We start from the raw sequence: 15440 nt of genomic DNA on the forward strand, positions 1-15440 counted from the left end.
TCTCTGCATTTATCATATCACATCACACCCAGCAAGACATCCCCCCTCCTCCTGGCTCATTAGGAGATTTGATTCGGCTTGGCTCCTGCTGTCAGCAGCTGTCTGGGGCAAGATCTTTATGCTCCCTGTTCCATGTGCAGCAACCAGTCTTCAGCCAGCAGCAGAGCTCATTAGAAGAGAGTCCCCTGGACACTTGGTTTTCAGCTCATCTGTGGCCCGAAAGAGTTAATACCTACTCTGTGCTGGGTGCAGAGAGGCAGCTGTGGGCTGTGGGGATTTCTTCCTGAGCTGCAGCCAGAGGAGCTTCAGGTTAGTGAGGCTGAGGAGGAAGGTGCGGGAAGTGTGCCAGGTCAGCTCTGCTCAGGGGCATCTCCTGCATCCTGCCAAGGAAAATGGGCGTGCAGACTGTGCCCGGGAGCCGAGCTGCCGCCCGCTGGGTGTAGGCTGCTTCAGTATTTACTGGATGTGACAAGCAGAGTGAAGAGCTTTCAGTGGGGCTCCTTGCTGCCTGGCTCAAGTGGTGGGAGGTGTGCTGTGCATGCATGCTTGTGTGAGTGTGAGTGTGTGTGTGTGCCCATGTGTCCATGCAAACATGCCCTTCATCTGCCAAGGATTTCACTGCTAAGAGAAAGATCTGCTCTTTCCTCAGAGCTCCTTAACCCGCAGCCTCTCTGACCATCCAGTTGGCAAAGACCTGCAGGCCATGAGGACTGGTCCACGACAGTGAGTATTGCTTTTTGCTTTTCTCCTTTCTTGCTGGGGTGTCCATGTGCACCGATTGCTTTATCCATATTTAATTAACCTGCCTCTTCATGCATATTGATTGCTTTCTCCCTGCTGGGGCTCTTAGCATCTCTCCTCTTTATAAATCTTCGGCTTTTTCTTGAGTATCCTCTCTTTCCATTTTGTCCCATCCTGCCTGCCCCAGTCACCTGTGATTTGGTGTCCACTTACAAGGGTACATGCACCGTGGATGCAGTCACACTTTCGAACTTCCTGGGCTCAAGGTAATTCCTTCCTCTGTCCCCAGAAGTCTCAGACCAAATGGGATAAGAGCCCTGAGGTGCTGGAATGGACAAGACAGTTGGGTCAGAGTGTCCTTCTGGTTCTTATTTAGAGGCGTTCAAGGCTGAGCTCATCGAAGGAGTGATAGGGGTCTAAGAGGCAGTTTGGGTAGTGGTAGATTTGGAGGAGAGAGAAGCAGGTGTTAGGACAGCACAGGCAAGCCAGTGCGGGCTGGCAGCAGGAATGGAAGAGGGACAGCAAAAGGATGGAGCCGAGTGGTCCCCTCCCCTAAATGACCTTGCCTGTGGTATATGTGGTTAGTAGTCTCTGGTTCTGCTCAGCTCCAGGATAGTGAAGCCCTTGGCAGGGGCTTCCCCTCTCCCTGGTAGGGGCTTCCCCACTCCCTGGGGGTATATCCCACAAACTAGAGAAAGTGAGGCTTAGGTGCTAGGTTTCTAGGGACCTTAAGGCTATCGAGGTCCTTGATGACTTCTGGGCAAGCAGGTGTCAACCTAGTTAGGACAATGATTGAGGAAATGTCCCTCTTGCCAGGGAACATAATATACAAGAATAGCATTTACATAAAACCTAACTAATTTTTTCTTTTCAGATTTAATGAAATAATCTTTTTATTTTATTAACTATAATAAAAAGTATTTGTGAAATGTTCATAGTAATACCAAAACAATTTAAATGGTGTAGCTCACATAGGAGCCTTATCTCTCTAAATTAGGTTTCTTTTAAAATGGATTCTCTGTTTGGTGTCTGAGTTCCCCCAGGGGAACCCTTTATGGATAGGCTGCTCTCTTCAGTGTCTCTTCCTATCCGTTCTCTTCTGTGGGAACAATGGGTCGAAAGCAAAGAGAATGGAACACTCAGGAGAGAGAGCCTATAAGTCAATCAGCCCTCAACCTCGCTACCCCCTCCCCCACCCCCTGTCCTCCCAGGCTTCGGGTCAAGAATGGGCCGGTTCTCAGGCTGAGGAAGGTCACCGCAAGCTCCATATGGGAGGAAGAGTGACTTGCATATTTATTTTTTTTCAGCCCGAGCCTGTGATCCCTATAAAAGGAGCAAACTGGTGTGGTGAGGATGCCTGACAGCCTCCATCTGAGTTATTCCAATCTTCCTCCCACTCCCACCTTCCTGAGTCTTCAGGCACACCCACCTGGGGCAGGTGCCCTTGGAGGGAGGCAAGAACCAGAGCAGCATCCAGTCAAATTATTTTTGAGCAAGCGCTGGCCCCCTTCCCCTAGTCTACCCTGGCTGCTCACTTGGGCCCCACTCTAGTAAGAGAAAGAGAACAGTAATTTTTGGTTGGCCAGCCCCATGCCTCCCAGGGGCCCACGTCCCAATTTCTGTTGATGGTTGGGGAAGTAGCAAATTCTGACCAACAGTCAGCAGTGTGAAGCCACCCACCAATTTGTTCTCGTCCATCCTTGGTTGGTCACCCTTGTGAAAGACAAGTGGACATTTGTGGGGGCTGGGTTGTTTGTGTGTGGGGAGGTACTCCATTGTTGCAGAGTCCTCTGAAGGATGTATCGGGCAGTCAGATGAGAGAGGGTGGCCCCTCTTACAGCAGATTCTTTGATTTTAGGTGAGAGGACGTGAAAGGGTAAATCCCTGAGCCCTGCAGTCTTATTTCCTGCCCTGACGTCCCTGCAAACCAGCCCAAGGGGTAACCGTAAGCGGATGCCTGTATGGCTGCCTTACTGATGCCACGCAGGTAATGGGTTGATGACCTGTCTTCTTGTCCCTGCCCCTCTCCTCTTTTCTACATTTTCCCACCTCCCATGCTGTTTTGAGTCTGGCGCAAGCCTTTAAGCCCCTGGGTGGTCCACTTGCATCCGCTCCCTTAGGCCTCCTGTGGACTGCACTGTCCTTGCCTGTCTGCTTCTTGCGAAGTTGTAGCCTTGCAAGTAGGACCTGCCTTAGCCCCGTGACCTTCCACTGACTTTATAGGACATTTTGTTGGTGACTTATGGGGTGGGGTGAGGGACTGTGCATGAGTTCGTATGGAACCATTTAGGACCTCTGTGAGTTACTGGGACAGGTACTATAGAAAAAGACACATGAGGAAAAGGCTCATTTCTTTTCCTCCCTCCCTCCATCCCTCCCTTCCTTCTTTCTTTCCTTCCTTCCTTCCAACTTACCCTTTGACTCTTGCTTTTGCTCCTGTTACTTCAGACCTAAGAAGATTATAATCAGGTCTCAGCTAGAAAAATAGAAAATAAAAACCATTTTGTCCCACAAAAGATTTTGTTGAAGACATTGTGCAAACTGTTTGGGAGAATCTCAGCTGTCTTGGTAGCAAGTAGCACCCTGAACATTGGCCCCCACTAAACCTTGTTAAATGGCTTGTGTGGATTTGCCACTTTTGTGAGTCCTCTTAATTGATCTTTGGAGGCAGTGACCTGACTGTTTTATGATTGATGATCCTAAGGCAGTGCAGAAGGAGCCAGCTCACTGGAGGTTGGGTTCTGACCCATGGTGTGGCTGCAGCAGGACATTTTTGCATGAATACACAGAATATGATGGCTCAAGGACCTTTAATCGGTTGCTCACATGGCCTGGTGTTGGGTACCCTGTGACTTGTAAGAATGAGTGGAGCGTAAAGATGCTGACTGTATCAGCAGAGAAAGGAGCTATAGTGATTGTTTTGAAAGGCCATGGAGTAGCTGGCTTCACTGGGCGGCCTTGCTGAGAGGAGAGGTGGGAGCAGGAACCTGCAGGCCAATTTTCTACAGGAGAGAAACCTGGATGTTCCAGCCTTAAGAGGCTCTTCAGAGATGTGATGTGGAACACAAAATTTGTCAATTCCTGCCAAATATAATGCCATCCCAGTAGTCATTAGTCGGATAAGATTTCTGTGAATGAGGACAAGTAGCAGAGTTATGGATGGAAATCCATTTGAAGTAAAAGAAAGTCATTGGATTAGGTAACCTCTCAGGTCCGCCCAGTTCTGAGATTTGCGTAAAAGAGGAAAAGAAAACTAGGCCTGAAGGACTTGCTTTTAACAAGCCAGAATGGCATTTTCTAGGATATTTCCATGGCAAGTTGCTACCACTATGCATGTGACAGTTCCCTTTTTATAAGGCAGTCCTGATCTGATGATACCAAGCATTTCCCACTTACTTTTGCTCTCAACATAAGAAGTTACCATACTTAAAGATCAGGGGTTAGCAAGCTTATTTTAGCAAGAGTCAGAGAGTAAATATGTTTGGCTTTATAGGTCATGTTGCAACTGCCTAACTTTGCCCTTGTGGTTGAAGGCGGCTTTAGACAATATGTGAACAAATGGTGCTGCTGTGTTCCAATAAAACTTTATTTGCACAAACAGGAATCTTGAAGGGCTGTGGTTTGCCAGTCTCTGGTAAAGTAAATAGGAGCTAATGCTGGGTTTCAGAAAGAGACATTAGTATGACTTCTCATTGGCTTCTGCCATTATGTGACTCTTTTGAAAAATAAAAAAATAGGAGAAATTTAAATGTACATACCCAAAATTTACATAGATGCGAACTGAGATAAGCCAAAATAAAAATAGGAATGTAAGAGTCTAGTTAAGCAAGTTTAAGAACTGACAGAGGGGATATTGGTTCTTATTTGTGGATTCTGTTCATTGCTCTCCTTGTCTGCAGGCGCCAATCCTGGCTGGTCTGTAGGCATTTGTGTATGCAAGCCAAAGGGTGGGATGAGTAGGGAGAAGCTGAGTGGAAATTGATCTGCCTTGAAGCCCCACATTTGTGTTCTGTTCCTCGGATATGCACCCCTGCCTTCTGCAAGCATCCCTCTATTCCCGGTGTGTTGCGCTTCTGTGACTTTGCAATTAGGAGCTGCTGCTGTGGCTGCTAGTGTGCCCTCCTAGTGGGAAAGCAAAATGTGGATTGCTATTTTGTCACCACTGTATTTTGTTTCCCTACAGAGAACCCTAATTTAGAAATTCTTCCAAGCTAATGACCTTCACTGACTTACCATAAACTTGCCTTGTCAGCTTTAAAAAGCCTCTCAGCCTCTAGGGGTAGGGTAACCAGTAGTCAAGAGAAGAAGTGGGCATTTCCCTTGCCTCTCTAGGTGTTCTCTTCTTGTTCATCAAATCTTCCGGGACCAACGAGGGCTGGGAGGGGAGGGGTGTTGCCAGTTTCTGCAGCAGTAGTTCTAGGAGCCCTTCATAGAACTGACAGCTGTGATCATGACAGTCCTGTCCCTCTGCCCCCATGCTTGTTGCAGGAACAAAGGGATGAGGACTCGACTTGGATGCCTGTCTCACAAGTCAGACTCGTGTAGTGATTTCACAGCTATTCTTCCTGACAAACCCAACCGTGCTCTCAAGTGAGTCATCCTTCCACATAACATTCTGGGGTGCCACCATAGGGTGCCTCTGGGGCATTTGTCTCTAGTGAGTTGCTGGCCAGATAAGGCTCAGGATGCTATAAGTCCTGCCTCTGGGCAGCTGGCTGTGAGAGGAATGTATAGCTCAGTGATGTCAGAATGGGAACCCTCCTTCTCCTAAGGAAGTCATAGCACCTGTCACTCATGGAGCTGTGGGTGGGGAAGGGTACTTCTTGGTTCTCCTTAGTTGTCAATCTGAGCTCTTGATTTGGAAATAAACACTCAAACTTACTCTAAAAATACACTTAGAGTCAGATCTTTGGTATTCAGCACCTATTTTGTGCAGGCACCATATTAAATGATGTCACAGTTGTTACCTCGTTTCACCCTCAGGCAACTCTGTAAAGGGCATTGCTATCTCCCTTTCAAAGGTGAAAAAATCAAGGTGACAGTAAGAGACAGAGTCAGGAGCTGAACCTGAGTTTTCTGACTTCAAGGCCAGTTTCTTTCCACTCTTACCTTGACATCTTGAAATCATGCAATTACTTAGCTTTGCTGCTGGGACTGAAAGCCAATATACTGAAATCCCACCTGGTGGTGTTTTCAGCTATTACTTAAGAATGTACAAAATTACAGCAACAGATTTGCAGGAATCCAGGTGTGATCTTTACACCCCCCCCCCCACCATTGGTCCAATTTGTTCTCCTGGGAAAATCTCAGTGGTGGTTGGGGGAGAGAAGATCATTTCAGAAATACTCAAAGAGAGATGTTTCTTCTTTCTTAGGAGATTATCCACAGAAGAAGCTACGAGGTGGGCAGATTCCTTTGATGTGCTTCTGTCTCATAAGTGTGAGTAGAATTCAGGTTTATCATGTTGTAAAAAACCATCCATTAGTAAAAAGATGTACTGTCTGCCTCCCAGGCCCTGGCACTGTGCTGGGCATCCACACGTATGGGTCCTCCCACTCAGCCTGCTGCCCAAGCAGACAGATAGAAAATGGATAATATAAATGCATTGGGGCAAGAGCCTTCTTTTCTGTTTTCTGGGTGCAAAGTCTTGTCCCAAGAAGTCTTCAGGTTCTCAGCAATTTTTGCAAGAGAGAATTTAGCTTGAGGTTTGGTGTGATGGGCTTGACAGGAATGAGAGAATCTAGGTTCCAGCCCAGACCTTGTTTATAAAACTAAATAACATCCCTCCAGGTCTTGGAAGAGTGCTGGCTGAAGAGTTAGTCAAATCAGTATTCTCTGCATTTTATTATTCTCTGGAGTTGGCCGCATTTTGAAATTTCCTGTTGGTTTTATTTTGAGGATGAGTATCTCAGCTTCATTGTACCCCCCAATTTCTGACGAGAACACCACTCCTGATCTCTAACCTTTTGCACTTCCCCCATTCTCCACTGTTGTGTCTTTTATTTCTTACAGAAACAGAAAGAGTTGTGCATGTTGTGGTGTGGGGAGGGCAATTTGTCATCAAACTTTCAGCTCTTTCATTTTTTTCTTCATGAACAAGTCCAAATTTGTTGAGCTTTAAAATCCCAGGGGCAGTAAATACATGCAAGTGGCAGAGCAGGGGTGGGAAAGAGGAGGTGTTCTGAAGAGACATGAAAGCTTTAGCCAGACATTCAGCATTCCTCTTTTTTTTTTTTTTTTTTCATTTTTCTTTTATTATTCATATGTGCATACAAGGCTTGGTTTATTTCTCCCCCCTGCCCCCACCCCCTCCCTTACCACCCACTCCACCCCCTCCCGCTCCCCCCCTCAATACCCAGCAGAAACTATTTTGCCCTTATCTCTAATTTTGTTGTAGAGAGAGTATAAGCAATAATAGGAAGGAACAAGGGGTTTTGCTGGTTGAGATAAGGATAGCTATACAGGGCATTGACTCACATTGATTTCCTGTGCGTGGGTGTTACCTTCTAGGTTAATTCTTTTTAATCTAACCTTTTCTCTAGTTCCTGGTCCCCTTTTCCTATTGGCCTCAGTTGCTTTAAGGTATCTGCTTTAGTTTCTCTGCATTAAGGGCAACAAATGCTAGCTAGTTTTTTAGGTGTCTTACCTATCCTCACCCCTCCCTTGTGTGCTCTCGCTTTTATCATGTGCTCATAGTCCAATCCCCTTGTTGTGTTTGCCCTTGATCTAATGTCCACATATGAGGGAGAACATACGATTTTTGGTCTTTTGAGCCAGGCTAACCTCACTCAGAATGATGTTCTCCAATTCCATCCATTTACCAGCGAATGATAACATTTCGTTCTTCTTCATGGCTGCATAAAATTCCATTGTGTATAGATACCACATTTTCTTAATCCATTCGTCAGTGGTGGGGCATCTTGGCTGTTTTCATAACTTGGCTATTGTGAATAGTGCCGCAATAAACATGGATGTGCAGGTGCCTCTGTAGTAACAGTCTTTTGGGTATATCCCCAAGAGTGGTATTGCTGGATCAAATGGTAGATCGATGTCCAGCTTTTTAAGTAGCCTCCAAATTTTTTTCCAGAGTGGTTGTACTAGTCTACATTCCCACCAACAGTGTAAGAGGGTTCCTTTTTCCCCGCATCCTCGCCAACACCTGTTGTTGGTGGTGTTGCTGATGATGGCTGTTCTAACAGGGGTGAGGTGGAATCTTAGTGTGGTTTTAATTTGCATTTCCTTTATTGCTAGAGATGGTGAGCATTTTTTCATGTGTTTTCTGGCCATTTGAATTTCTTCTTTTGAGAAAGTTCTGTTTAGTTCACCTGCCCATTTCTTTATTGGTTCATTAGTTTTGGGAGAATTTAGTTTTTTAAGTTCCCTGTATATTCTGGTTATCAGTCCTTTGTCTGATGTATAGTTGGCAAATATTTTCTCCCACTCTGTGGGTGTTCTCTTCAGTTTAGAGACCATTTCTTTTGATGAACAGAAGCTTTTTAGTTTTATGAGGTCCCATTTATCTTCAGCATTCCTCTTAAATACATCATGTCAGTATTACAAGTCCTAATGGATCTGGGAGGAGAAGGGCTGCCTTGAGTTTGGAGTGCTATTCCCATTTAATTGGGGAACATGTTTTGGTACAAGGAAGTTAAAGCCTTGGGGTGGAGTCAGACCTGTTCTCCCCGTGCTCACTGAGCATGGTAACCAGAGGGTTGGGTGGTCTTGATGGAGTCCCTCCTTCTTCAGATAATATGCTTCCAATTTGATGAACAGCTCCCTTTGACTCTGATCCCAGTTCTTAATGTTACCAAATACTTTAGACTAGATTTTAAAATAAAATGTAAAAATCTAAGAATAAGCACATATTACAATGAGTAGTTTTGTGAGGCAAATAGTCATTTTAGTATTCCACACAGGAAAATAAAACAGCATAGATACAGCATAGATAACATATGGCTATACCCCAAACTGCAAGCCTATCTGATGATTTTGCCAAGGTAATGGCATATGTATGATAATATTTAGAATTTGACAGTAAGGTTTTTTTTCTTTTTTAAATGAGGCTATTCTGACTTTTTCTGGAGTCACATTCCACTAAATAATTGTCACTACCAATTTATGCTTTTCTTTTCTGGCTGGATTTGATTCAAGGTCATCTTAAAGTTTGATTCTTAGTTCAGTCTTACAACTGATTCACTAAGTTCAAATCCCTGAGGCTGTTTCCTTATTTCAAAACAGGGTTAGAAATGCCTGCTTATTACCTGTCACCTGCTATAGGAAACTTATTAAGTGGAGGCTGTTAGAGGAGTCTGGGCTTTCGGAGGTGTGTTGTAAGGATATGCACTTGCAATCCTATCTACTTGAGAGACTAAGGTTGAGAGGATAACCCGGGAGAAAAGTTTGCAAAACCCCATCTCAACCAATAGCTGGGCTCAGTGGCATATGACTGTCTTCCCAAGCTATGTAGGAGACCGAGATAGGGAGGTTCAGAGTTCTAGGCCAGCCTGGGCAAAACATCAAGACCCTATCTCAACTGAAAAATACTCAGTATTAGTGGCATGAGCCAGTCATACCAGGGATGGATGGAAGCCTAAAAATAGGAAGATCTTGGTCCAGGCCAATCTGAGCAAAAAAGGAAGACTCTATCTCCAAAATAACCAGAGCAAAAATGGCTGGAAGAGTGGTTCAAGTGGTAGAGCTCTGCCGTGCAAGAACAAAGCCCTGAGTTCAAACCCCAGAACCACCACCACCACCAAAAAAAAAAAAAAAAAAAAAAAGAAAATGATACTTTTATTTATCAAATGCAAAATAAATATACCTTGAGAATAAGATTATGAATTTTGTAGCCAATGATTAATATTAAGCCATTCTAGATGTTTATGGAGGTGAAATTAATGGTTGAAAGCTTAGGGTATATTTGTATTGCTGCAATGGAAAGACCTGGAGATTAAAGGTTTTTTTTTTTGGGCAGTACTGGGGCTTGAGCTCCGGGCCTTCACCTTGAGCCACTCCACCAGCCCTATTTTTGTGAAGAGTTTTTCAAGATAGGGTCTCACGAACTATTTGCCTGGGCTGGCTTCGAGCTGTGATACTGATCTCTGCCTCCTGAGTAGCTAGGATTATAGGCATGAGCTGCCAGTGCCCAGTTTGAGATTAAAGAGTTTTAATTTTATTTGCTTGATTCAATGACTCTTAGATCAGATGACACTGGGTTCTGCTCTGTCAGGGAGGCTTCTGATTTCCAGGAATGCAATAACACTTTTCTGAGATTGGAATTCTGCTAAAACAGTAGGAGCTGACACCAGTTTTCTTCTTTGTAAAGTCACTACAGAAACAGGCTTTTTGAACTTTGAAGTTCTATGATTCTTCTTGGAGTCTGAGGTTCTGTTTCATAGAGAAATAAAATGCCAGTGGAGTGAATGTTCTTGAGAAGAAAGGGATCTTTATTCAGGGATTGCTGGCAGAATAATTCAGGCTTTTAGAACTTGAATGTTTACTCCCCTGTGAAGGCTACAGAGGAGTTGGAGCCCAGGTTATCTTAAGGGTGTTGACATCTTTCTAAAAGGCCAATGACTTTGGGTTAGTTTTTATGACTCAATTAGGGCTGATTAAGCTTTTCCAAAGGGAGTGCATGTGTGCCAGTCCCTTAGGAGGGACACTGATGAGAGGTGTGTGGAGCTTCTAATTAGACAACAAAATGTTCTAAGAAGTAAGAGAGTCTCTGAATGATGAGGCTCTAGAAAAATGTGTATTAGTCTAGAACCTATACTATGTAGGTTCCCCACAGCCAGGTGGCTACCCTCTCTGTTTTCTATTTCATAAAATCCAGGTAATTTTTTTCCTCATTCTCAATCTAGGGAGCATCTTTCCCATCCTGTTCTGACTGGTATTTTGGACACTTATTTATTTAAAAAAAAGATGTGCTTAGTGTTCACTATGTACAAAATCTATGCTGTGCAGATGGGAGGGGACACAAAGAGGAACAGGACACAGTCCATCCCTGGTGGAGAGGACAGGCAGGCGTACACATAATGCAGTACAATTCTCCACACTAGGTGGCCTCAGGATTTTAAGCAGAATCCTGACATTCACTGTTACTGTTAAATTCTGTCTTGTCAATACTAGAAGTCCTAATGGGTCTGGGAGCAGAATGGCTGCTTTTAGTCTAGAGAATGGTTTCCACTTATTTGGGGAACACGTTTTTTAGACACTTAAGTGAAGAACATTGGCTGGTAGTCATATCTGTGTTCCCAATTTTGACTCCCCACCCAATCTGCTACTGAATAGCTAGGGGCCCTTCATGGAGTCCCTCAGCCTCTTGGGAAATCTGTTTCCTCACCTGGAACAGGAGCCGGAAAAGAATGTATCAGAAGCTACCCCCTTGTCCTAGGGTGTTCTCCGTAGCAAATACCGAAGCTGGGTAATAACCAATCACCTGTGGCAGGTGGTTTGACTCAGAGTTGCCTTCAGGGTTACGTAAAGCTGCTTCCAAGCTGAAATGGCTCCAGCAACCAGAAGAGGGACCAGGGTTCCATGTTCCAAGCGTCTACCCTCCGTAGCAGAGCACTGCAAGTGCTGAAATCTCAGGCAAAATGACAGCAAATTTGCTATCTTTTAGACCTAAAAAGAAGACAAATCTGGAAGGCAAATATTTGGAGTAGTTTTTATTTCCAATCATACTTGTTTACAAATGCAGTATGAAGAGGAAAAGCACCCGGAGGTCTGAGAGGCAACCACTTGCTAAGTGCTCTTAAAAAAACAAACAAACAAAAAAACCCCAAAAAACCAACTAACAAATGAAACTGAAATTGAAATTGCTGATGGCTTCATTAACTAGAAGGATTGCTAATGTGTGTTAATTTGGCATCCTTTTCTTTTTATTCAGTAACAATTAGACTTGACGTCTGTGAGTTGTGCATGTAGCCTGGCCCAAAGTTGTGTGTGTGTACGCTGTGTGTGTGTGCGCTGTGTGAGTGTATGTGTGTGTGTGTACGCTGTGTGTATGTGTATGCTGTGTGTGCGTATGTGTGTGTGTGTGTGTGCTGTGTGTGTATGCTATGTGTGTGCGTGCGCTGTGAGTGTGTGTACGCTGTGTGTGCGTGCTGTGTGTGTGTATGTGTGTGTGTGCGCACACCCAGAAGACTCTCTGCTCTGCAGCTTGTATATAGGAGACTGAAGGCTCCCAGTTTGTGGGAGATCTTTTCTGACTGGTTGCTGGAGGACAGGAACAAAATTGTGTCTCTGCTTTTATTCCTCATCAGATTCAGGCATATGCCTGTTATTTGTCCAGCTTTTAGAGGGACATTCAGTCCAGAACTCAGAATAAACTCTCTCTCTCATTCTCTCTCTCTTTCTCTATTCCTCTCTTTCTCCTTCCCTCCCTCCCTTCATTCTATTCTTTCTTCTTCCCTCCCTCCCTCCTTCACCCCCTCCCCCCTTAGTATTTTTTGGACATGTAAGTGGAGCTAATCCCAGTGTTACAATGCAGCTGTGGGCTGCGCCTCTTTTACTTTTCTGTCATTTCACACCTGCCTCCACACCTGGATGACCCAGCACCTTACTCTGGGCATTTATTTGGAAGATAGTCCGTGGTTTCACAGAGTGTGGAGGGTTTATGTCCCTGCCAGGCTCAGAGAATGCAAGGTTAGTAGACTAAGATGATTGAAAATATACTTTTGCATTTGGAGGGTTATCATCTGTATCTGAGAACCCAAGATCAATACAGAAGCTTTTAGTTTTTAAAAATTAGCCCCTTTTGAAATAATGGTTGAGATATAAAAAAAATACATAATATCTTGAACTGGTCACACAGTCACTAAGCAGAAAGCCCAAAACAATCAGACTAAATTCTCAGCTCATGAAATTCCTTAAATTATTCATCTAAATTGCTGTTAATTCTAGAACATGGAGTGGGGCTTCTATTTACTACACTATCCTCCCCATGCCAAAAGATTCTAGAACAGTAGTATTCAAAATATGATCCACGGAAGGCAGCACCAGTACCTGCCAGGAACTTGTGAGAAACCAACATTTTTTGGATCTGGCCCAAAACATAATCTAATTTGTTTTTCTGTGGTTGCATGGCTCAGTTTCTGCTTGATGGGACAGAAAAGAACATTGGAGCAGGAGCAGGACCTTTGTCCTCTTTTGCTGCAGCATCCTAGGAACAAGAAGCCATGCAATCTCAGAGCATGATGGCTTTTTTGTGTCCCGTGTGTGGTGTGATTGCAGGATCCCTCAAGTCCTTTCTAGCACAGACTCTCACAGCCTCCAAGTCCTACTACACTCGTAAGATGTCATCGTGCTATATATATACTAGCCAAGCTGAGCTCATTGAAGAAAAGCATGCTAATCTCAAGACTGAGGCATAATTAGAATATCAAGTACTTGGCAATAAATGCCATAACTGGCAATAGTTTATCCTCTAAGCAATATCCCTACCTAAATGTTGCTTAGTCCCAATTATTAGTTTAAAAACCTTTATTTCAAAGGTTATGACATAAAGAAAGGCTCTGCTCCTTATGCTACTTGCATTACAGTGGCTTGCTTCCAAATCAAAGAGGATTTGACTTCCCTGTTAAGATACGTATCTTGGATTTTATAAATGCATTTTTCTTTCCTATGCCCTGTCAGAATTTGGAAACTGTTCACTGGATTATTTTCTTTAATTGATCAGGAATACAAGAGGACTCTGGTCTTTGGGAAAGCACTTTGATAAACATACAGCTTGAAAAGAGAGTTTTATTTTTTTTTGTGATCTTGTGTTTTTCCAAGCCTGAGAATAGAGTGAGGTTCAACCCATTCCTGATGGCAGCTAAATCAGGGCTGCTGGACCTTGAACCGTTACCTAAGCCACCCTCCCTGCTGCACCAGCTGCACCGTTCATTCATAGTGACCTAGTTTCTCTCCCTTACATAAGCTCCCTGCATCAAAGGATCAGAGGGAGAAAGCTGGCTGCCAGCAGCATGTGCAGCCCCGGTGTGCTCTTGGAGATCCTGAGGATGCCAATATTCTGCCCACTGTCCCAGGAATCGTGGACACAAGTCCTCCCTTCCTACTACTGGATAGGCACTGATCTCAAAAACTTCGTAATGTTCTTAGAGCCTTGAATCCTTAGGGGGTTGGTCATACAAAAGAAAACCTAGGTAATCGGAAAATGAAGCAACCAAAAGATAGACTCCCTCCATCCCATTTCTTTCTCATTTTTCTGAATAGCTCACCATCTACCACCTTTAAGTCACCAGGACTGTATTAGGCATGTTCTGTATCATGACCCCACTGAAGTAGAGGAACAGGTCACTAACATGGACCGAGTACTCCTTGCATGTGTGTCAGGCTCTGTATTCTGTTTACGTGTACGAATTCATCACAATCCATTCCCTTGAGAAGGAGGTGCCCTGAGCACCTGCACTTTACAGCTGAGCACGCGGAGGCTCACACTAGCGTGTGTCAGCACAATGCTAGGCAGAATAGCTTCAGGGGTCAGAGAGAAGTCACTTTTTCCAGCTGCCTGAAATCTGTAGGAGCTCTGGAGTGGAGCTTCAGTCCTGAGTCTAGTGTGAGGGTGCATGGAGCACTGACAGAGGAAGCACAGCTAGTGTGTTAACATAGCCACCCCTGGAGATGCCAGGAGGTACTGATGGGCCTTTGAGCGATAAACCAACATTTTGCAACTGCAGGTTCTGGACAAGTGGAAGGCAAGGAGAGGGTCCTGGTGGAGGGAAGGAGAATAAATGATGGAAATATGAGGGAGAAATGACAGAGGACAGAAGAAAAGGGAGAAGGGCAGGGAAACATGTCGAGGAACAGATGAAAAGCTTGCTGGGAGACAGTGGAAAGTGGATGGGAGGGGAGAAAAGATGTGACTGGGAAGAAAAGAATTTCCCACTGACTCCCATCCTAGCAAATTTGCTAGGTCATATCAGAAGGAGAGGTGGGCCAGGTGGGGAACAAGTGATCCATACACAGAAGCCCACTGCTGCCATCTGTTCCTGGTAAGAGGAGGGGCTCCTGCAGTGGTGGGAGTCTCCTATCCCTTTTCACTTCCATTGTTTCAGGGTGAAGTTTCTCTTTGTACAGTGACCCTCCGTGGCCTGCCCTGCTCAGTGCTGCCATGGAAATATGAAAAGAGTTGGGGGAGGTCTGAACAGAGAGGGGGTAGGTCAGGACAGTGGGTAAGCAGAGGAGGGGGACTGAGGGCAGGTGCAGGCCTTTGTGATCTTTGTCTGTTTGGGGCATCTTTGCCCAATCTGTTCTCTGTTGCTTCTCAGGTCCCTGGAAGGGTCCGTGAGTACTGGGAGTCCTTTTCTTTTTATCTTTCTTTCAAGCTCTGCCCTTGAAATCCCTGGCAACTCCCAAGTGTCATATTTTGTTTGGGATCCACCCCCTGCTCCCTCTGAGACTGCCTTGGTAATGCAGGTCACCAACTGGATCGAGGCCTGGAAGAGCATGGCATCTTTGCAAGGGATCTTGCAGCCTCTGGGTCACAGTTAGCAAAGATGCCTTGCCACAGCACCTTGGGAAGAATGCTTTAGCATTCTCTAAAGGAAAGAGCAGAGATGGGGCTGGCTTTCAGCATCGTGGGAGAGGATTTAGGCACATTCCAGGTTCTTGGGGTCACCTAATGGCCTCAGTCCTCACCATAGAGAAGGTAATGGCGGATACCTTCTTGCTGGACAAGTTCCAGGGCTGTGAGCCGA

The 15440-nt window shown here is 44.9% G+C and overlaps 1 protein-coding gene across 10 annotated transcripts in view; it reads left to right on the forward strand.

The window, feature by feature from the left end:
* Positions 1-15440, forward strand: part of Rgs8 (regulator of G protein signaling 8) — a 64049-nt gene that overhangs the window by 35616 nt on the left and 12993 nt on the right. For 2 of the 10 annotated variants that reach the window (XM_074047290.1, XM_074047287.1), the window contains exons 2-6: positions 650-723; positions 2600-2728; positions 4641-4801; positions 5230-5331; positions 6116-6180. In XM_074047290.1, the coding sequence (XP_073903391.1) occupies positions 4764-4801; positions 5230-5331; positions 6116-6180 (205 nt within the window). In that variant the 5' untranslated portion in view covers positions 650-723; positions 2600-2728; positions 4641-4763. The other 8 variants (XM_074047295.1, XM_074047286.1, XM_074047288.1 and 5 more) reach the window with 7 other exon arrangements.

This window comes from Castor canadensis, chromosome 11 (assembly GCF_047511655.1).
Source record: "Castor canadensis chromosome 11, mCasCan1.hap1v2, whole genome shotgun sequence".
Lineage (NCBI taxonomy): Eukaryota > Metazoa > Chordata > Mammalia > Rodentia > Castoridae > Castor > Castor canadensis.